Source organism: Phalacrocorax aristotelis, chromosome 6 (genome assembly GCF_949628215.1).
Source record: "Phalacrocorax aristotelis chromosome 6, bGulAri2.1, whole genome shotgun sequence".
NCBI classification, from domain to species: domain Eukaryota; kingdom Metazoa; phylum Chordata; class Aves; order Suliformes; family Phalacrocoracidae; genus Phalacrocorax; species Phalacrocorax aristotelis.
Window position 1 is genome coordinate 32677969 of NC_134281.1, and position 17234 is coordinate 32695202.

Sequence of the window (17234 nt, forward strand, 5' to 3'; positions counted from 1 at the left end):
CAAGCAAGGAAGTCGGGGGAGCAGATACAAGGCTTGGAGAATAAGTGTTAAATCGGAGCAAAAGTGCATCACCCCAACAGGATTATTCTGCCAGAGCCTGTACCATTACAAGGAGTGTTGTCCTATAGGATAAACGAGTAAAGAGACAACCCCGAGTCCAAAAGTGGAGCAGTACTTTGCTCACACCAGACTAGACTTTTTTCCTCTTCCCTTCTTTTCCTTTCATGCATGATGCTGGTCTCCGACCTGATGTCTGCCCCATCACCCACCCCTTTCCCAGCTCCCTCCTTCCAGGACAATTAGTGAAGTGTTTGGTCTTTTGTTTGGATGAATAATTAATTCCCCAGCTTTGTGAATGATTCATATGCCATATGCCACGGTGATGGGACATGCCTGACATTGGCACCTCGTACAAAGGGCAGTGCTGTTCCCCCGGCCTGGTGAGGGGATGGGGTGGGTGATGAAGGAAAGGGCTTTGTGCTGCTGGGGACAGGTAGGGGTGGGACATTGGGTGACCCTGGGGCTGGCAGACCCACGGCTCTGGCTTTTGAGGGAGAGAGGCATCCTGCATTCTCCTGGTGCAGGATCTGGCCCTCATGCTGCTCACATGCTTCGCCCCGTCCTTCCTAGCTCCTCTTCCCCAGCGGTTGGTTTCCCACAGCCACTGCGCTGCGGAGTGAGTCAGTCCCTCCCACAGAGCTGCTGGGCTCCAGTGGCATTGCCTCCCCTCCCAGGCACCCCTCCACCCTGTGTGGTCCCCAGGGGCTCCGTCTGCAGCCCTGACAGCCCTGCTCCACATTGCTGGGTGCAGAGTTCCCGGGCTGGGGTGAAGCCTTTGTCCTCCCAGGGATAAAGCCTTGGGCCAAACTGCAAAGTCCCTGTGTACTGCCATGGACCTTGCTCCGGGAGAGGAGTTGCACGGTAAAAGCCTGGCTCAAGGGAAGGGGTTATTTTCCACTACATCAGCATGTGAGGAGGTGGTATCACCCAGGTTTGGGTAAATATCCTTGGTGTCTCAGACCTCTTCGTTAGCATGAGTTCATCTAACTCCTGCTTGCTACATGGTCGCATGTGCTGTGTTTGTCTTTGCGGGGCTGGCTCTCCAGCCTCCTGGCAATGACTTTAGGTTTCCACCAGGTTCCGTTTGTGCAAACACAGTTTCACTACCCTCTCCTGCCCCTGCCAAATCCTGCATCTGCGGAGAGGTGTCGCAGGAGGGAGGCACAGGGCGGGCTTGCAGAGGGGATGCTCCATCATGTACCAAATCCTGGGGTCTCCTCCAGGAAGAGGTGGCCTTGGGGGATAATTTCATCCCCCAGGTTGAAGGCTGGTGAAGGCAGATTTTGTGTTCACCCTCATCACACTTTGCAGGGATCCATTGGTACCTGGTTCAGGGCTTTCAGAGATGCTAGGAAAGATGGGATCAGCAGCTTTGCAGCTGTGCAATATGCTTGTGTCATGGCCCCAAAACCTAGAAAGAGCAAGCAAAGATGATGGAGGCTTTAAGGTTGCTCTGAACTGTGCTGAGGGCAGGACTTTGGCCTGGTGTCCCTGCCTCCTGGCATCCCCAAAGCAGGAGCGCTGTGCTCTGCTGGGGCATCCTCAGGGAGGGTGATCTAATCCCATTGGCCCTGCATTGAGTGGGGTTTGGACCCAAGCTTAGAATCCATCCTGCTACTTGTGATGCTCTCTGAAGAGGGAGGGCTTGATTCACCAGCAGAAAAGGGCAAGAATGGGGTAAATTCATCAGGTAACTCACTTTCTCTGAGCTGTTTGACCGGTGTATTAATTATGAAGTAGTCTCCCTCATAGAGTCAGGTGACAGTGCAGGCCTTCAGAGGCCTTTCCACTTAATTATAAATATTAATTTGTGCATCAGCCAGCCAGCACCCTCCCTGCCCCAGATTTTGAGCTGAGATTAGTCTGTCTCAGCCGATCCCTTCCTCCATCCAGCACACCCCAGAGCTGCCCTTTGCTGGGACGGCTTGTCTGCATGTGCCTCTGCAGCGGTCCCTGATGGAAGTGGTTGAGGGATGCTCAGTTTGGGGTGGGGGGATGAATCGAGGGTCGATCTGATCATTTAGGGGTTCAGCCTTTTCTTGGGGTCCCTGGTGTTTCAAAAAACATGCCCTGAGATGTGTGTGGTGTCCCCAAGGGCTGAGGCTTCAGGGCTGCTGGTGCCAGTCCTGATGGGATGATGGGGATGGGAGCAGGTGTGATGTGCAGCTCCTGGCATGGGCAGCAGAGGCACGATGGGTGCTGTAGTGTGTGATAGTGCCCAGATTTGGTGCTGGCTCTGTGCTAGTAAAAGGGCTTTGTGTGGGAAGGGTCACTGAGCATCGCTCATGGTTTATTCTGCTAAGTCCTGAAAAGCAGAGAGTAATTTAAAATGTGATTATACTTCCCCCCCCACCCCCCCAGGAAAAGAAATCCATAGGTGCAGGTCTTCAGCTGGAGGCGAGGGCGTGCGCTTTGCTCAGCTGCTGCAAGCTGGAGCGGTGCCCGAGGGCTGAGCATCGCTCTGCCGGCAGCCAGCCCAAAAGCCTGCAGGTGCGGCGGGCCCAGTGGGAGCTCGCCCTTCACTCCGCAGCCTGTAAATAAATAAAATAAAATAATCATCCTGGTTGCAAACACAGAGAGTGTTTTTTTTTTTTTCCCTTCCCCCCTGAAAACATGTTTTTGTCTGCTGGTGATTGCTCACTATTCAATTATACTTTGGGGATTAGCATATATTTCCCATCCTGCCTCCTCTCTCATTTGCATCCTTCCAATAGCTCCTCTCTGCTTTTCTTCACCTGAAGCCTCTTCCCCCTTTCCTCTGAAGAAGTAAAACTAACCCCTTTGCCTGGGTGACCTATAAAAACGCCTTCACTTTTTTTTCTTCTACTTCTTTTTTTCTCCAGTACATATGATGAAAAGCATGAGATCATCGGGATTTTTATAGCCCAATCTGGCAGCTTTTTCAAATAACTTAGATGGTGAGATGTAATTTTAGTTTGGGTCCTTGCCTAAAAATAAAGAATAATTATTAGCACATCAGACGTGGATATTGTAAGTATTCGAAAAGGGTTTAAATTGTTCTACAGATACCGGAGTTGCCGCCCTGTGTCAGCAGAAAGGTCTGTTACAGTCTGATTCCCATCTCTGTTCTGTGCATCCTGAGGAGCTATAAGAAACCTTAATGTATGTCAATAAATACATCAGAAATGGGTCATGCTGAGTGACCCATCTGAAGAAGAAGAAGAAAAAAACAACAAACCAAAAATAAAAAACATGCTTAGAGGGTTAATAAGCAATTAACAGGTGAGATGCTGAAGTCCAAAGCAGGAAGGTGTGTTTTGAGTGCTGTATTTATTATTAGTGATAAAGTGGTGGTGGTGGTGTCTGTACACTAGCAAAGCCTAGCTGTCAGAGAGAGGTGATGTCTGTTACTTAGAGCCACTGAAGGGCTTGGGAAAAGCAGACAGAAGCCAGCCTTGCATGCCTGGAAGTTTGCTTAGCTTTTTCTAGCCACCTCAATTGGTCTAAAATGGCCCAGGGCTTCTCAGACCCCGCTCAGGGGCTCTGGGGTGCCTCGTTGCTCTGGGATGGGTGGGTTTGCTGGGAGCAGCTCCAGCAACATGCGCTCCCAGTTCATCTGCCCTCACTGGGAGCTGCGGCTGTACCCACAAAAGGATGCACAGGCAGCTATTTCATAGTGGTGGGTCATCTTTCTGCCATTGGTCAGGAGACATGTCTGCAGTACAACTCCCTCACTCTGGTGATCTGTCCAAACCCCCTTCTGAAAGAACTTGTGATGTCCCTTGTCCCCCAGCGAGGACAAGGAGCATGTCATCTTGCCACAGAGGAGTCCCATTCTTAGCAGCTAATTTAGAGCGCTGGGAAGTAGTGCCCTGAAATCGCCTGAACCTTGCCTGAAGGCTCAGCGTGACGGCTCCTGAGCCCTTCAAACAAATCTGGGTTAGCAGAGGACTTTGCAGCCAGGGTGTTCTGCTCCCCTCCATCATGCTGGACCAGCGGTGCCTCAGGTGATGGTCCTGCCCCCCCCCCGCCCCGAGATGTGTGATGGGCTGGGAGCAGTGATGGCTCCATCTCCATCACTCTGCCTGGTTATGTAAGGACCACAGCTCGTGCTACTCTGTGGTGGTAGGAGAGAACTGTTGGTCCCACTCTGCTGCCAGGAACCTTCCAGCTGGGCTTGCATTGACAAGCCACTGGGAGAAGGGCTGGAGCCTGTGTCCAGCTGAGGAGCATCCCTGGTCTCCTGAAGATGCTTGGCCCCAGCTGGAGTCAACACAGGGGCTGCAAATGCTTTTCCTCCATCCCTTTGGGAGGCTGTTTGGACACCAAGCATCGGGGCATGAGGAGCAAAAGCTGAAGGAGGGGCTCAGGGTCTCCAGCGCAGCATTTGGCACAGCGTGTCCTCTACGCCAGTGTTTTTGGGGAGTGCTGGGTTACCCTGCTCTCACTGGTGGGTTGCATGAAAGAGATGAAAGCCCCTGTGCTCTTCTCTCTCCCACGTGCTGCTGAGTGGCCGTGCTTTATCGTACTTATTGATTTTGATCTTACAACCAATTTAACAATATAGCTTTCCCTAGCCTCTGGGTGCTCCTGACTTAAGTCCCTTTTCTGCTTTCCTGTCAGCCCTGTGGGTAGCGGGGGCTAGTCACGGGCTGGGGCACAGTGGAAAAGTGCCATCAAGGGTAAAAAGTCCCTGTGTATATCTGGAATAAGCAGCCTGATATATGGGGAGTTGTGGGTGATGCTGGGAAGATGCATCCCAGGTGCTGTTGGGATGGGGTTTTGCTGGTGAAGGGAGGAAGAGGAGGCTAGGAAAAGAAGTTGAAACAACCTGGTTTGCTAATGTGAGAGTGCTTCTGCTGCTGGGGTATCCTAGGAAACTCAACCGCCTTTCTGGAGGGGTAGGTTGGTACCTGCCATACCTTGGGGAGAGGGAGAGAGAAAGAGTGCTAATTGCTCAGCCGCCAGAGAGCTGCTCTGGCCTGTAATTAGATGAATTAGTGGAACAATGACCCAATTTCCCTCGGTTTTTGGATTGCTGCAAACAGCCCTGAGGTTGCTGCCTCCCTCTGTCCCACTCTCCTCCCCGTCCCTTCCTCTCTCACCCCCTGCTCCTCCACTGCAGCCCTCCCTCCTCCTCCTTCTCATCCAGCTCCCCAGGGACTGAGCCCAGATGGGAGAGGAGGCCATGAGCTCCAGCACTGCCGCCTGTGCTCCTGTGGCTCTGCTGGCATCCCTGAGCCACTGCATCCCCGAGCCACTGCATCCCCATCCCCTCAGCAGGTACAAAGGCCCTGAGCATTTCCACTGCTGGACTTAGTGTGTACCAGCTCCCTTTGTTTTCCAGAGATGGGCTTTGTGTTTTACAATAAAACCTCTGGAGTCCTTCCTGTGCCTGCTGGTTGCCTTCCAAGGTCATCAAACTTTAATTGCTATAGATTTTTGAATGCATGTGAGGTTCTCTGCTCCTTTTCGGCAATCCCAGAGGTGGGACTCTAAGAAAGCTCCATGTGTGAAAAAAGCCAGAGCAGCTGATGGCTGGAGGTGCTACCAGGGGAGCATGGGTAACCACCAGGAGAGCAAGCCCAGCTCTGGGGCACCATCTCTGGTACATGTGCCACTTGCCTGGAAGGGAGCTTAAACCCATGCAGCTGCGAAGAGTACTACATCTACAGTATTGACTGCATGGTATGGGTGATGACCAGCTCTGCAGTGTGGGGCTGTCCCCAGCCATCCTGGAACATGGGGGGCAGCCAGGGCTGGATGGCTTTGGCTGGCCAGAGTGGCCCATGACCTTTGGTGCCAACATCAAACAGGGCTCACTGGCATGTGGGCTTTGGGAGGCGTTGAATCTCTTTATCTGCCCAGAGACATGGTGCTTCTCATGGCTTTCCCTAGTCTGGCATGAAAACACGGCTTTTGGCACTGGAGTGGCTGAGGGCTTTGCCCAGGATAACTTTGCTCTCTCCCTGTCTGCCTGCAGCATCCTCGCCACTGCTGGGACGCACTTCAACACCCACGTGGACCTGCGGACACTGCGGGCCGTGCGCGTGCTCAGACCTCTGAAGCTTGTCTCGGGCATTCCCAGTAAGTTGGATGCTTCTGGTCCTCCTCCTGGGGTGTCTGCATCCATCCCTGTTGTCCTTCAGAATAAGAGGCATCCTCGTGCCACCTCGCAGATGAGGGGTGAATTCAGGGAAGAGGGGGACAAACCTCTCTACGTAGTGGGAACTTTAGGATGGAAGCATTTGGTGTCCCTGGGTGGCATTTCCCGCCACCCAGTCTGCTCCGTTCTAGCACAAGTCTGGGCTCGGCGGCTCGCCGGGGCCTGCCAGTGGCTCTGCTTCCCTGGCCAGAAAGCGGTGGGTGGATCCTTTCAGGATTGATGTTTATTCAGGGGAGATTTCAATTTTTTTTGCAAGATTTTCTCTGCCGGTACAGAAATAAATAAAGAAACTAGGCTGCTGCTGGCACTGGTCCTCCTGTCCCTCCTGCCCTGGGTGTTGTCTGGGCAGTGTGCTGGATCTGTGCCTTGGGGGCAGTGAGGGGGACAGAGCTGCATGGGCCTTGTCCCACCAAGTTCACACAGGACAAGGACAGGCAGGACACCAGGTCCAGAAACCAGTCCTCCTGGAGCATTGATCTGTAGCCTGGCCCTCCCTTCTCCCCCTGGGATGGTGCTTTCCTCTGTGGTCCTCAGCTGCCCAAAGAGATCTTCCAGGCTGTGCTGGCCTCTTGCATCTGTCTGATAACTGTCCATCCTCTCTGCTCACTGTTGTCCTCTTGCCAGAGGTGGGATGGATGTGCCCAGGTAGGGTGTTTGCATCACCGTGCTGAGCTGTGCTCTTTCTTTCCCTTCCCAGGCCTGCAGATCGTGCTGAAATCCATCATGAAGGCCATGGTGCCTCTGCTCCAGATCGGCTTGCTGCTCTTTTTCGCTATCCTTATGTTTGCCATTATCGGCCTGGAGTTTTACAGTGGGAAGCTGCACCGAGCCTGCTACACAAACAATTCAGGTGGGGAGAAGGGCTGTGCACCCACGCCACATCCCAGGGGTGCAAAACAGCCAGGGCAAGTGCATGTCGCTATTGTGGGAAGCCCAGGGCTGAGAGGATCCTGCACTTTGCTTTGTGCACACCAGGCATCACTCAGTTGTGTTTAGGATGTCCCAGTTTCTCATAGGATCAGTTTGCGTGCAGCCAGGGCTGGTCCCAGTGGGGTCCCTTGCTCTGCCCCAAGCCCATCTGCATTCATAGAATCATAGAATGGTTTGTGTTGGGAGGGACCTTTAGAGATCATCTAGTCCCACCCCCCTGCAGTGAGCAGGGACGTCTTCAACTAGATCAGGTTTCTCAGAGCCCTGTCCAGCCTGATCTGGAATGTTTCTAGGGTTGGGACCTCTACTACCCCTCTGGGCAACCTGTTCCAGTATTTCACCACCCTCATGGTAAAAAATTTTTTCCTTATATCCAGTCTAAATCTACCCTCCTTTAGTTAAAACCATTAGCCCTTGTCCTGTCACAACAGGCCTTGCTGAAGAGATTTCCCTCATCCTTCCTGTAGTCCCCCTTTTATGTACTGAAAGGCCACAATAAGGTCTCCCCGCAGCCTTCTCTTCTCTAGACTGAGCAACCCCAGCTCTCTCAGCCTGTCTTCACAGGAGAGGTGCTCCAACCGTTGGATCATTTTTGTGGCCCTTCTCTGGACCCGCTCCAACAGTTCCATGTCCTTCTTGTGTTCAGGCTCTTCCCTTTGGCTGTTTCCTGCCTCTCTCTCACCTCTGCCTCCTTTGGCTTTCTGCTGTGTGCTCGCAGGTGAACTAGAGGAGCTGGACCCCCCCCATCCATGCGGGGTGCAGGGTTGCCCCCCAGGCTATGAGTGCCGGGAGTGGATTGGTCCCAACGATGGGATCACGCAGTTTGACAACATCCTCTTTGCTGTGTTGACCGTCTTCCAGTGCATCACCATGGAAGGTTGGACCACAGTCCTGTACAATGTGAGTAGCACTGCTCTGGGGTCTCTTTGAGGAGATGGGGATGGAGAGGTAGAGATAGTAGTTCTGTGTCCTGGAAACCTATGAGATGCTGAGTTTCCTTCATGATGGAGATGCGGCCAGCCAATCCTATTTGCGTGGGAGATGGGGATTAAAGAAGGATGTGTAACATGTCTCTGGGCAAAAGAAGCTCTAAGGGCATTGGGCCCTATTTCTGGGCTGGTTGTTCAACCTGTTGCGGAGAAGAAAACCTTGTGGGCATGGGCTGCAGCAAGCCTCCTGCTCAAAGTCTGTCCCTGGGGAGCACCTTCCCTTCCCTCCTTCTCCTCCTGTGCTCGCTGGGGCAGCTCTGTAAGAGTTGACATGACTTCTGGGCACTGCGCATCCACTCTCCCTGAAGACCAGGCAGTGGATGTGCCTGCATCCCTGCAGTGATCTTGGGATGTCCCAGAGCTGGGCTCAGACCGCCTCCCTGGGGCAGGGGCAGAGTTTTGGTGTCCGACAGGGAGCTAAGACCTTTGGCATTTGTGCTGTAAATCTCCGTCAGTGTTGATGAAGCTGGGCTGGGTTCCTGTGGTTTGCAGCTGTTTGAAGTTGCCAATGCCCGAGCCCTTGGGATACGCACGGAGTGACTTGGGAGCAAAGCTGGGAGCAGGGGAAAAAAGCTACAGGCAATCACAAAGTGCGATATCATTGTGGTTGATTGACCGTATACATACGTTTTAGTTTATGGGCTAGAAGCAACCATGCCAGTTCTGTTCCCAGCCTAATTTCAGCATCAATTTCGGCATCATTGCACTGGGAATGTTTTTATACCCTGGTTCCCATAATGCCTGGAGATTTGAAGAGTGGCATTGCTCTGTGGGAGGCAAATTGGATGGATTGTGATGGGGAAACATGCTTCACTAGTTACTTCGTTGTGAGCAGCAAGGCTGGTTTTCAACCCTAGGCAAAGGTACTGTGCTGCCAGTGTTGGGGTCCCCATCCTGCTTGGCCCATCCCAGGGTCCTTCTGCGGGTGCAGGATGATGTGCGCAGGCAGACAGACCACGAAACCCAGACGGGGGTTGAAAGGGGAGAGTTCATGGCAAGGGGTTGACCTTGCCATGAGGATTTGGTTTTCCTCTTCATAAAGGAGGCAGTGGTGCCTGGATCTTGCTGCTTTGGGAGGGGAATTAGGCAGGATTGAACCACATGGGAGGTCAGACCGAAAAAAGACTCTTTCTTGGTTGCTTCTGGCGTATCAATGAGATTAGAGATTTGACTACAGTGCCTATTGCCCAGGCATAATTGAGTATAGCAGGAAAGGTCAATTTTGCTGCCTGGCACCATGGTTCCCCTGCATTTAGTGTGGCTGGGCAGCTGCCGCCTGCTCACACCACTGTGCTGCAGCCCAAGCGTGCCCAGCACTGCCGGTGCCTTGCACCAGCAACCTACCCTACACCTTGTTTCTTGCATTAATGACCAGCTCTATGCAAAACCCAGGGGCTGCTTGTGTCAGTGCACCTCATGTCCCCTCTGCCCCATCCTTAAGTGCCTGCAGCAATTGGCAGCAGTGCTCCCCATGCTAGAGGCCTGGTTGTGGTGTGCGAGGAGCTGGTGAGCTACATGGATGGGCAATTTATGGTCTGATCGACCTTGTGGGTTTCTACTGGCAGTTCCTGAGAAAATCTGGTCTCCTGCCATTTATGGTGTCCTTGCTGGGAAGGCTGGAGCTGATCCCTTTGATATCTGGGATTTGCTGATCCACCGTCTGGATCTTTCTTGGGGGTAAGGATGGGAGATGCTGCTGGGAGCGCTGATAACCATGCTCTGCAGGACCTACCCCACAGGATCCCCTGTTTACCACTGTAGCTGCTAAATTGGGGCCTCTCTGGGTCACCTGGGGAGCCACAGCCCCAGTACCCAAATGCTCTTCCCAGCATCAGTTGCAACACCGGGCAGATGTGCTCTGTCATGGTGTCCCTGATGGCTGGGACCAGAAGGTGCCTTCCTTTCCTGCTCCTCTGCAAAGAACCAGCTATTATTTACTTATAATGGAAAGGATTAGGGACCTTCCTTGGATTTTAATTGAATGAGGATTGGAGCCTTGGTATAGTAGAATGCTGCTGATTCACTCTGGGAGGCGGCGAGGGACGGACACTGTTCCCAGCACTGTCGGGCTGCACTTCCCCCCCTCACCAAGGCCAAGTGCAGTCTTGTGGTGTGCCTCTAGGTTGCAAAGGCTATGGGTGCTTCGTCGTTTTGCTGCTTGGAGGCAGTAAAATGGGCTTCTGCCTTTTTTTTTTAATAAAAAAAAGAGGCATACACATGGGTGATGTGGTCCCTGGGGGATGCTGGAGGAGGGCTGGGCAGGGGTGGAAAGCCACTTGGATGCTCTGCTGTCACCTTCGTCACTGGGAGCAGCAAATCAGAACAGGGTCCCGCTGCTAACAAGCATGGACCTTGCCCAGCACCTGCCCCAGGTTTGGGGGGATTGGTGGGGGACTCTGCTTTCCCACTGGCGTAAAGCGTTGGGAGGCTATGTCTTTGCAGGTTAACACCACAGAGGAGAGGTAGATTGCACAAAAAACACTTTATCAATCTCTTAAAAAAATTACTTACTATAGTATTCCCCTGTGTAACTGTATCGTGAGTTTATGATCCACTTTTCCCACAATTTTACTGGGTCTAGAAGCATGGCTCCTGGAATTTGGAGATAGCATCACAAAAAGCTAATCGGCCCCATGGTACTTTCCATGTGTATTATTTCATGGATGTGCTTGCCTTTCATTTTGTTTCCATCAGCCTTGCCTGCATGAAATGCTGTCTTGCTAGGTAGAAATCACAGCATGGGGGGGAAAAAAAAAAAAAAGCCTCAAATTGTGGGGTGTTATGGCTTTTCCAGCTCCCATCCCTGGGAGCCTAAAGGACTTTAATTTCTTTTAGAGCAGAGTTTCGGCTTTGTGGTTCATCTGTCTGTCTCTGTGGTCCAAAACAAAACAGGGGCTAAGGAGTACGTTGCCTTTCTTATATTGGAGCAGATGTCCCTTCCCTGGGCTGACTTGAGACCAAACCTGATTTCTGTAGGGACCGGAGGGAAAATAATGCTGGCAAAGAGGCTTGCTGTCCTACTTCTCCGCGTCTGCGGGTGTGCTCGTTACAGGGCAGGGGCTGGGTTGCAGTTTTGTCATTCAACAGCAATGCTGGGATCCAGGAGAGGGGTGGCTGGGCTGGTGAGGGGCAGCCAGTGTATGCCACGGGGCTGGCCGGGCATGGCACAGGTGCTCGGTGGTGCTGCTGGCTTCAGATGCTCAACCCAGCTCCCCTGGTCCTGGGGAGCAAACAGGAGAGGAGTTTGAAATTGTTATTTCCTCTAAAACACCGGCTAGAGAGACTGTATTCACTGAGATTACTAATTTGCTTTTGTGTTCAGAAGCACTCAGCCGCGGTGCTTGCGGGTAGCAAGGAGGAGCCTGGCTTACCATGAGGTGCCACTCTCCTCTTCCCCCACTCTGCCAGGAGCTGAGATGGGAAGAAAAACACCTGTGGCAAACACGTGCTGGGGCCGTGGGCTGGACTGGTGGGCTCTGCAGGGAGACAGGTCAGCCCTGCCTGTCCTGGCTGCGTCCCTTGCCCAGAGCACTCCTCTGTGTGCTCTGGAGCTGCTGGAGCTGGTTACACCAGCCACGTGGCACCGGGACGCAGGCCCTAGTTGGGCATTAGTTAGTCCGGGACAAATTAGAAACCAGGCACATGGAGAAAACTGCTGTTTATAGCTGTGGGAGCAATATGAACGGGGACAGTTGCAGGCTGGGAGCCAGAACTGCCTGCACCTTCTGCCAGCATCGCTCACAGGGACTGAGGCTGCTGCGGGGTGCGAGTGGTTGCAGTTGCTAGTGGTTGCTGAGGTTGCATGTGGTTGCAAAGCTACAAGCACAGGCATGTGTCTGGCCATGGCCCCGGGCACCCTCTGCTTGCACTGGGAGAGCGCTTCACAGGTTCAGCACGGCCAATGCAGAGAACCAGAGCCTGCTGCATGGGGAAAGCCTATTTCCCTGCATGGATCTGGCCATCAGGTTGAACTCCTGATCCTAATGTTGTGGCTCTAGTAAATTCCTGAGAGTCGGAGCAACCTGCAGACAGGCAGGAGTACCTGCATGGCAGTGATAACCAAGCTGCAGCCAGGCCATGCAAAGAACCGACTTGACTTTGCTCAGGGCTACAGCTATTAGCAATGATGGGTAAAAACATTTGCCTCCTAAGCACATACATTGAAGCAGTGGTGGAAGAGCATCCATGCTGCTAATTAAAAATGCATGGCAAGGCCTAACAGGAGCTAGCTGGCCACAGTTGCTTTCTATAAACCCAAAAGGCCTCTCATGGCACAAGGGATTGGGACTACAGAGAGGCAGGGAGCAAAAAGGTAAAAGTAGCCTTAGGAAATGCCAGGGCTGAGTGCTGGGACCCTTCTGCGTGCTACTGCAGCAGGGGGAGAGCGTTTGCTGGGGAAGAGAATCAAGTCCTTGGCAGCTTCCAAAATACCTACCAAAATGCAGTGGTTGTGGGCAGATCCATGTGCCATAGCTTCAGGGGAGATGGGGTGTGCAGGTCTTGTAGCCCTGTGCAAAGCTGAACAGCTGCCTGCAAAAAGCCAGGCTGCTGCAAACACGCTTGTTAGGTACGAAGTGCGAGCCGTGCATGCAGATCCCGGCAGCGCAGACTCTGCAAGAGTGGCTGCAAACATGAGCAGCTGCAAAACATGAGCTGCTGCAAGGAAGGGGTTTTGCAGCGAGCTTGACTTAACTGCCACATGCTTCCAGCACGCCCGAGGTGCTGTAGCCAGGAGGGCGCAAGGGGAGCCCACCCTGCGGGAGCGCTGGAGCCTGGCACTGCCCTGGTGTTTGGGATCTCCTTTAAATGTAGGGTGCAAAAGGGACAAGATGAACCTCACCATGCATGCAATTAATCTCACCATGTGCATAGATCAGGGTTTCATGCTGCTGAGTGTGGGCTGGGTTTTCAAAAGTTGGCTGGGGCTGGTTTTGACTGTGAAGCACCCAACCTGAGAGCTTTTGCTGAAGCCTTATTTTCAAATGTGGTGAAACATCCATCCTTTTTGAAATAGGGACTGTTCAGGCAGCCCTGGTTTGGAGTGCTGGGAAAGGGAGGTGTGTTAAATCCCTAGCTGTGCTGGAGCACACAGATCAGAGATGGGTACACGGCTCGGCTGTCCTGCTCCCTGCCAGGTCCCCAGCTGCACTAGTCAAGCGGTCTTGGAGGGGCTCAGAGGAGGAGTCTCTTTCAAAGCAGTCACTTTTCCGAATCTGTGTGTACAAAATTACTGGTCACTTGTTGGCATAAATTCCGAGTGTCACGGTTGTCCCTTGGGATGCCCAGCACTCAGCTGCTCTCCCAGAAGCACCTATGTGTGAACAGCGTGAGCAGGACCTGAGCATCGTGCAGGTCTAGGTGTGTTTCTCCTGTTTTTCAGAGAGTGAGGGCAGTGCCTGTCTTTATGCGGGGCAGCCAGAGGCCAGCAAAATTAATGACTTGACCAGAGAGGAGTTTGTTCCTGTTGGGGTTTGCTTGGACTGGGAACTGAAGTGGGAAACCTCTCTGAGCCCTGGTGCTTCCAGGAGCTGCTGCAGCTCCGTTGGACATTGGTGCCTGTCGCCTGGGGCCTCTGGTCCCAAGGTGAGAGCTGCAGTGGTGCAGCCATGTGCCGAGGGTTGTAGGGACTCTGCACTGAGGGCCAGTGGTGCAAAGATCCTCCAAAACAGCATCTGCCTGCCCTGACACCGCGGTGGTGGGCAGGGCACTGGAGGAGCTCAGTACAGCAGTGGTCCCACAGCTGGGGGCTGAGCCTGCCCTGCTGCTCCTTCGGGCACTGTGGAGGGTGAAGTTGGGAGTGTGATGGGTAACGGTGACTCCTGGCAAGGGGCGGCACTGGCTAGAGATGATCTCTGGGGAGAGGAGGAGGGAGAGAGTCTGGAGAGCGGAGGAGGTGGGAGGGATGGCAAAAGAGGGAAACCACTTGGCTTTTTAGCCTGTGTGCCCTGGGACATTGCCAGGGTCTTCAGCTGGAATGCTTGCAAAGGGAAAAGGAGTCCCTTCTTGTGTGTTTTAAATTAAAATGCAACACACAAAAAAAAAATACCCTGTTGGGGAGGTATGAAAATTTAATCAACACCCAGTGCTCTTAGCAGCTCTGTAGCAAGCACAGATCTTAAAGCCTCTGCAGCTATTCCTGGCGGCTCCCGGCCGTGCAGGCGAAGGGGGAAGTGCTGGGGGGGGATGGGGGCTGCCAAAAAGTCCCAGGCGCTTGTGGCATTGCAGGACAGAGCCCCTTCCTGCTTCTTCCTCTGAAATGTTAAACGCTGAGTGTTTTAAATAAAATTAAGTTAGCAAGGACTTAAGTTAGTGAGTGCTGGAGCCCATCCCCGACAGGCACGTGTGCCGCAGCCAGCTTGCTTTACCCTCTTCTCCCTTTGGAAGAAACGGCTCTTTCTCCACACTCAGCAAAGCCAGACCCTCGCCAGCTTGCCAAATGTTCCTGGTTTTGGTTTTTTTTTTCCATTTTCCTTCTCTGTGTGTGCTGAAATGACACAGCAAGAAACAAACTGTATCTGCTGGATCCCCAGTTTTGCAGGCATGTTCTGTCAAAAGCTCCCTGCCCACACCCTCTTCCCTGCCCGTGCAGGAAAGTCTGGCTCCTCGACCATCTGCCTGCAGGAGTGGGGAAACCAAGGGGCCAGTGGAGGCACTGATGCTCCGGCACTGCCCAACAACTCCAGGCTCAAGGAGAGGAGGTAGCCGGGGATCTCGACACTGCCTGGCCCCCACTGCTCATCTTTGTTAAGCCCAGGGTTTCTAATTTCATTAGCGGGTTTGACGTTGGAAATTGTGCCAGTGAGGCTTTGCAAAGCGGATTCCATGCCTCTGTGCTGATGCATGTGCTGCTGTGCATCAGGGGGTGTTGGGGTGAGTTGGCATTCTTGAGCAAGGTTGCACATGGGTCTGTGGCCCCAGAGCTTTGCAGCTGGGGATGTTCTTGCAGTTAGGAAACATTGTGGGGCCTGAGCTGTTTCTCTGGGCTTGCAGCATGCTCGAAACAAAGCAGGGATCCAGGCTGGTGAGCACCAGACCCCACTGAAAAAACACCCCAAAGCTGATCCCATGAAAACCATGCCTTGCTGCAGTGTGCAGGCTCCAGGTTCAGTGCTGGCACATGCCTGAGCCCAACACAGGATCTGCACTGGGAGCACTGGCACTGCCTTAGCCAAGTGCTGGGTTTAACGAAGGCTGTGGACCTTTGCAAATATTCCATCAGGAAAAGTTCATCCTGCCTGCAGGGCAGTTAAGGGGTGCTGTCATCCGGGGCTAGGGAAGGAGGAGGGGGGGCCTGGGCAGGGAGAAGGCAGGGGTTTGGGAGCAGAGGTGGGGGCAGCTGGGGGGGTTGCAGCAAGGGATGGCTGGAGGGGAGAGGAGGAGGCCCACATGGGATCGTGGTCTGTGGATTGATGCTGAGGCATCTTGGTGTGATTTTTCAGTGGATCAGAGGAGAACAGAGCAATAATCAGTCTCCATGCGCATATCAAATGTTTTGAAAATGCTTGATTTTTATTAATACTTCTAGAAATGCGTTTTTTGCATTCCATTTAGAAAACAGAAACATGAAATAATCTGGAGTTTTTTGTTTCCCTACTCCTTCCCCTTCCCCACACTTGCACAGACACAAGCATGCTGACACCCTGCAGGCTTTTCTCAGCTTTCTGGTCCCCTGTGCAGGGACCTTCTGCCTGCTGCCTGCCCCTGGCACCCCAGAGCACCCCAGGGGGCCAGAAAAATGCAGCGCTGCAGGCAGGTCATCAGGCAGGGGGTGCCCACCCTGCCTGGAAACCCCGGCACGTAGCCATGGCAGGATGCGTCCCACTGCAGGCCAGCCCCAGCCCTGCAAAGGAAATGTACCAATTTCCTCATTAACCTGATTTGGAAAAGCAAAGCATTTTCATTCAGATCTTGTCCAGTGCTGGGGTCACTGATGGATACCAGGCAGGGCTTGCCGGGAGTGAAGCATGGCCCTGCATGCAGGAGATCAAATTACCACTATTAAAGGAAGAAAGATCTGTTACTGCGGTGGGGAGAGCAGCAGTGGGTGTCAAGGTCTTGAGGTAACTGGTTAGGCTAGGGAATCTGCTACAAGGTATTTAAAAACATTTTTTTTTCCTCTTTTTCCTGGGGTATGGAGATATTGAGGCTGTTCCTGCTGGCCTGCCTGTGTTTCTCAGCTGAATGCAGCCGTGGTTTGCAGGGAGGATCATGTTGGGGGCTGCGGAGGTGATGCTGAGGGGATGGCATCAGTCATGGTGGGGGCATGGTATGTGTCACCACCAGGCAAAGTCCATCAGGAGTTGCTAAGCCAAGGATTTGGCATACAAATCCTGGGAGCTGTGGTGTTTTTGCACCTGCTGTCCCAGCAGGTCTGCTCTGGCCCCATGCTGGGCAGCAAGCCTGAGAAGTGCTGGGGAAGGCAGGCATGGTACCCACGGCAAAGCCTCTGGAGATCCTGGCTTTTCCTCTCGTCCCTGATTGCCTTGCTAGGATCACAGCTGGGGGGACAGGCAGATCTCTCCTGCCCAACTGTGGTGGTTGGGACAGTTTGGTCACCCTGTCCCTGCCTGTTAAAGCCTGGCTGCAATGGAGGCAAAGCCGTGGGTCCCTGTGGGAGCTGTCTGCGGGGTGGGAGATCCCTGGCAGAGGACAACAATGAGAGCAGGATTGGGCCACCCCTGCCACTGGAGGTTCTGTGGATTTCCCCCTTGCCTGTAGCACAGTGCTGCCATATCTCCTGAGCATGTCACAGCCCGTTAGTTACAGCAATGAATGTATATTACCCCAGCCTAATTATGTGCTGTTTTGGTCCAGATTCAAAGAGAAACCGCAGAGGCTCTCTCCTAATGCAGATGGATTTTGAGATGGGACTTGACCGCCTATGGGGTGCCAGCGCAGGCAGTTGACTTTGGCCAAGCTATTTGTGGGTATCTCCAGGATGCATCTCCTGCTGGGGAAGGGACAGAAAGCTCCATCCTCTACAGGGAAAGCCTGAAGTGGGAGCCTAGCCCTGTTACTAGACAGCAGAGAATCAATGAGGGTGGATCACTGTCTGAGTGAAGTCTAGTGGCTCCCTGTGTCCTGCTGCTCCCCAAATGAGTTGGGTGCCTGCAGCTTCATTCCCCAGT

The 17234-nt window shown here is 53.2% G+C and overlaps 1 protein-coding gene across 5 annotated transcripts in view; it reads left to right on the forward strand.

Annotated features, from left to right (window-relative positions):
• The window catches only part of CACNA1E (calcium voltage-gated channel subunit alpha1 E), a 147319-nt gene that overhangs the window by 64915 nt on the left and 65170 nt on the right, over positions 1 to 17234 (forward strand). For all 5 annotated transcript variants that reach the window (XM_075096957.1, XM_075096954.1, XM_075096956.1 and 2 more), the window contains 3 exons: positions 6005 to 6108; positions 6885 to 7037; positions 7836 to 8017. In XM_075096957.1, coding sequence (XP_074953058.1) covers positions 6005 to 6108; positions 6885 to 7037; positions 7836 to 8017 — 439 coding nt within the window. The remainder of the gene's footprint in view (positions 1 to 6004; positions 6109 to 6884; positions 7038 to 7835; positions 8018 to 17234) is intronic.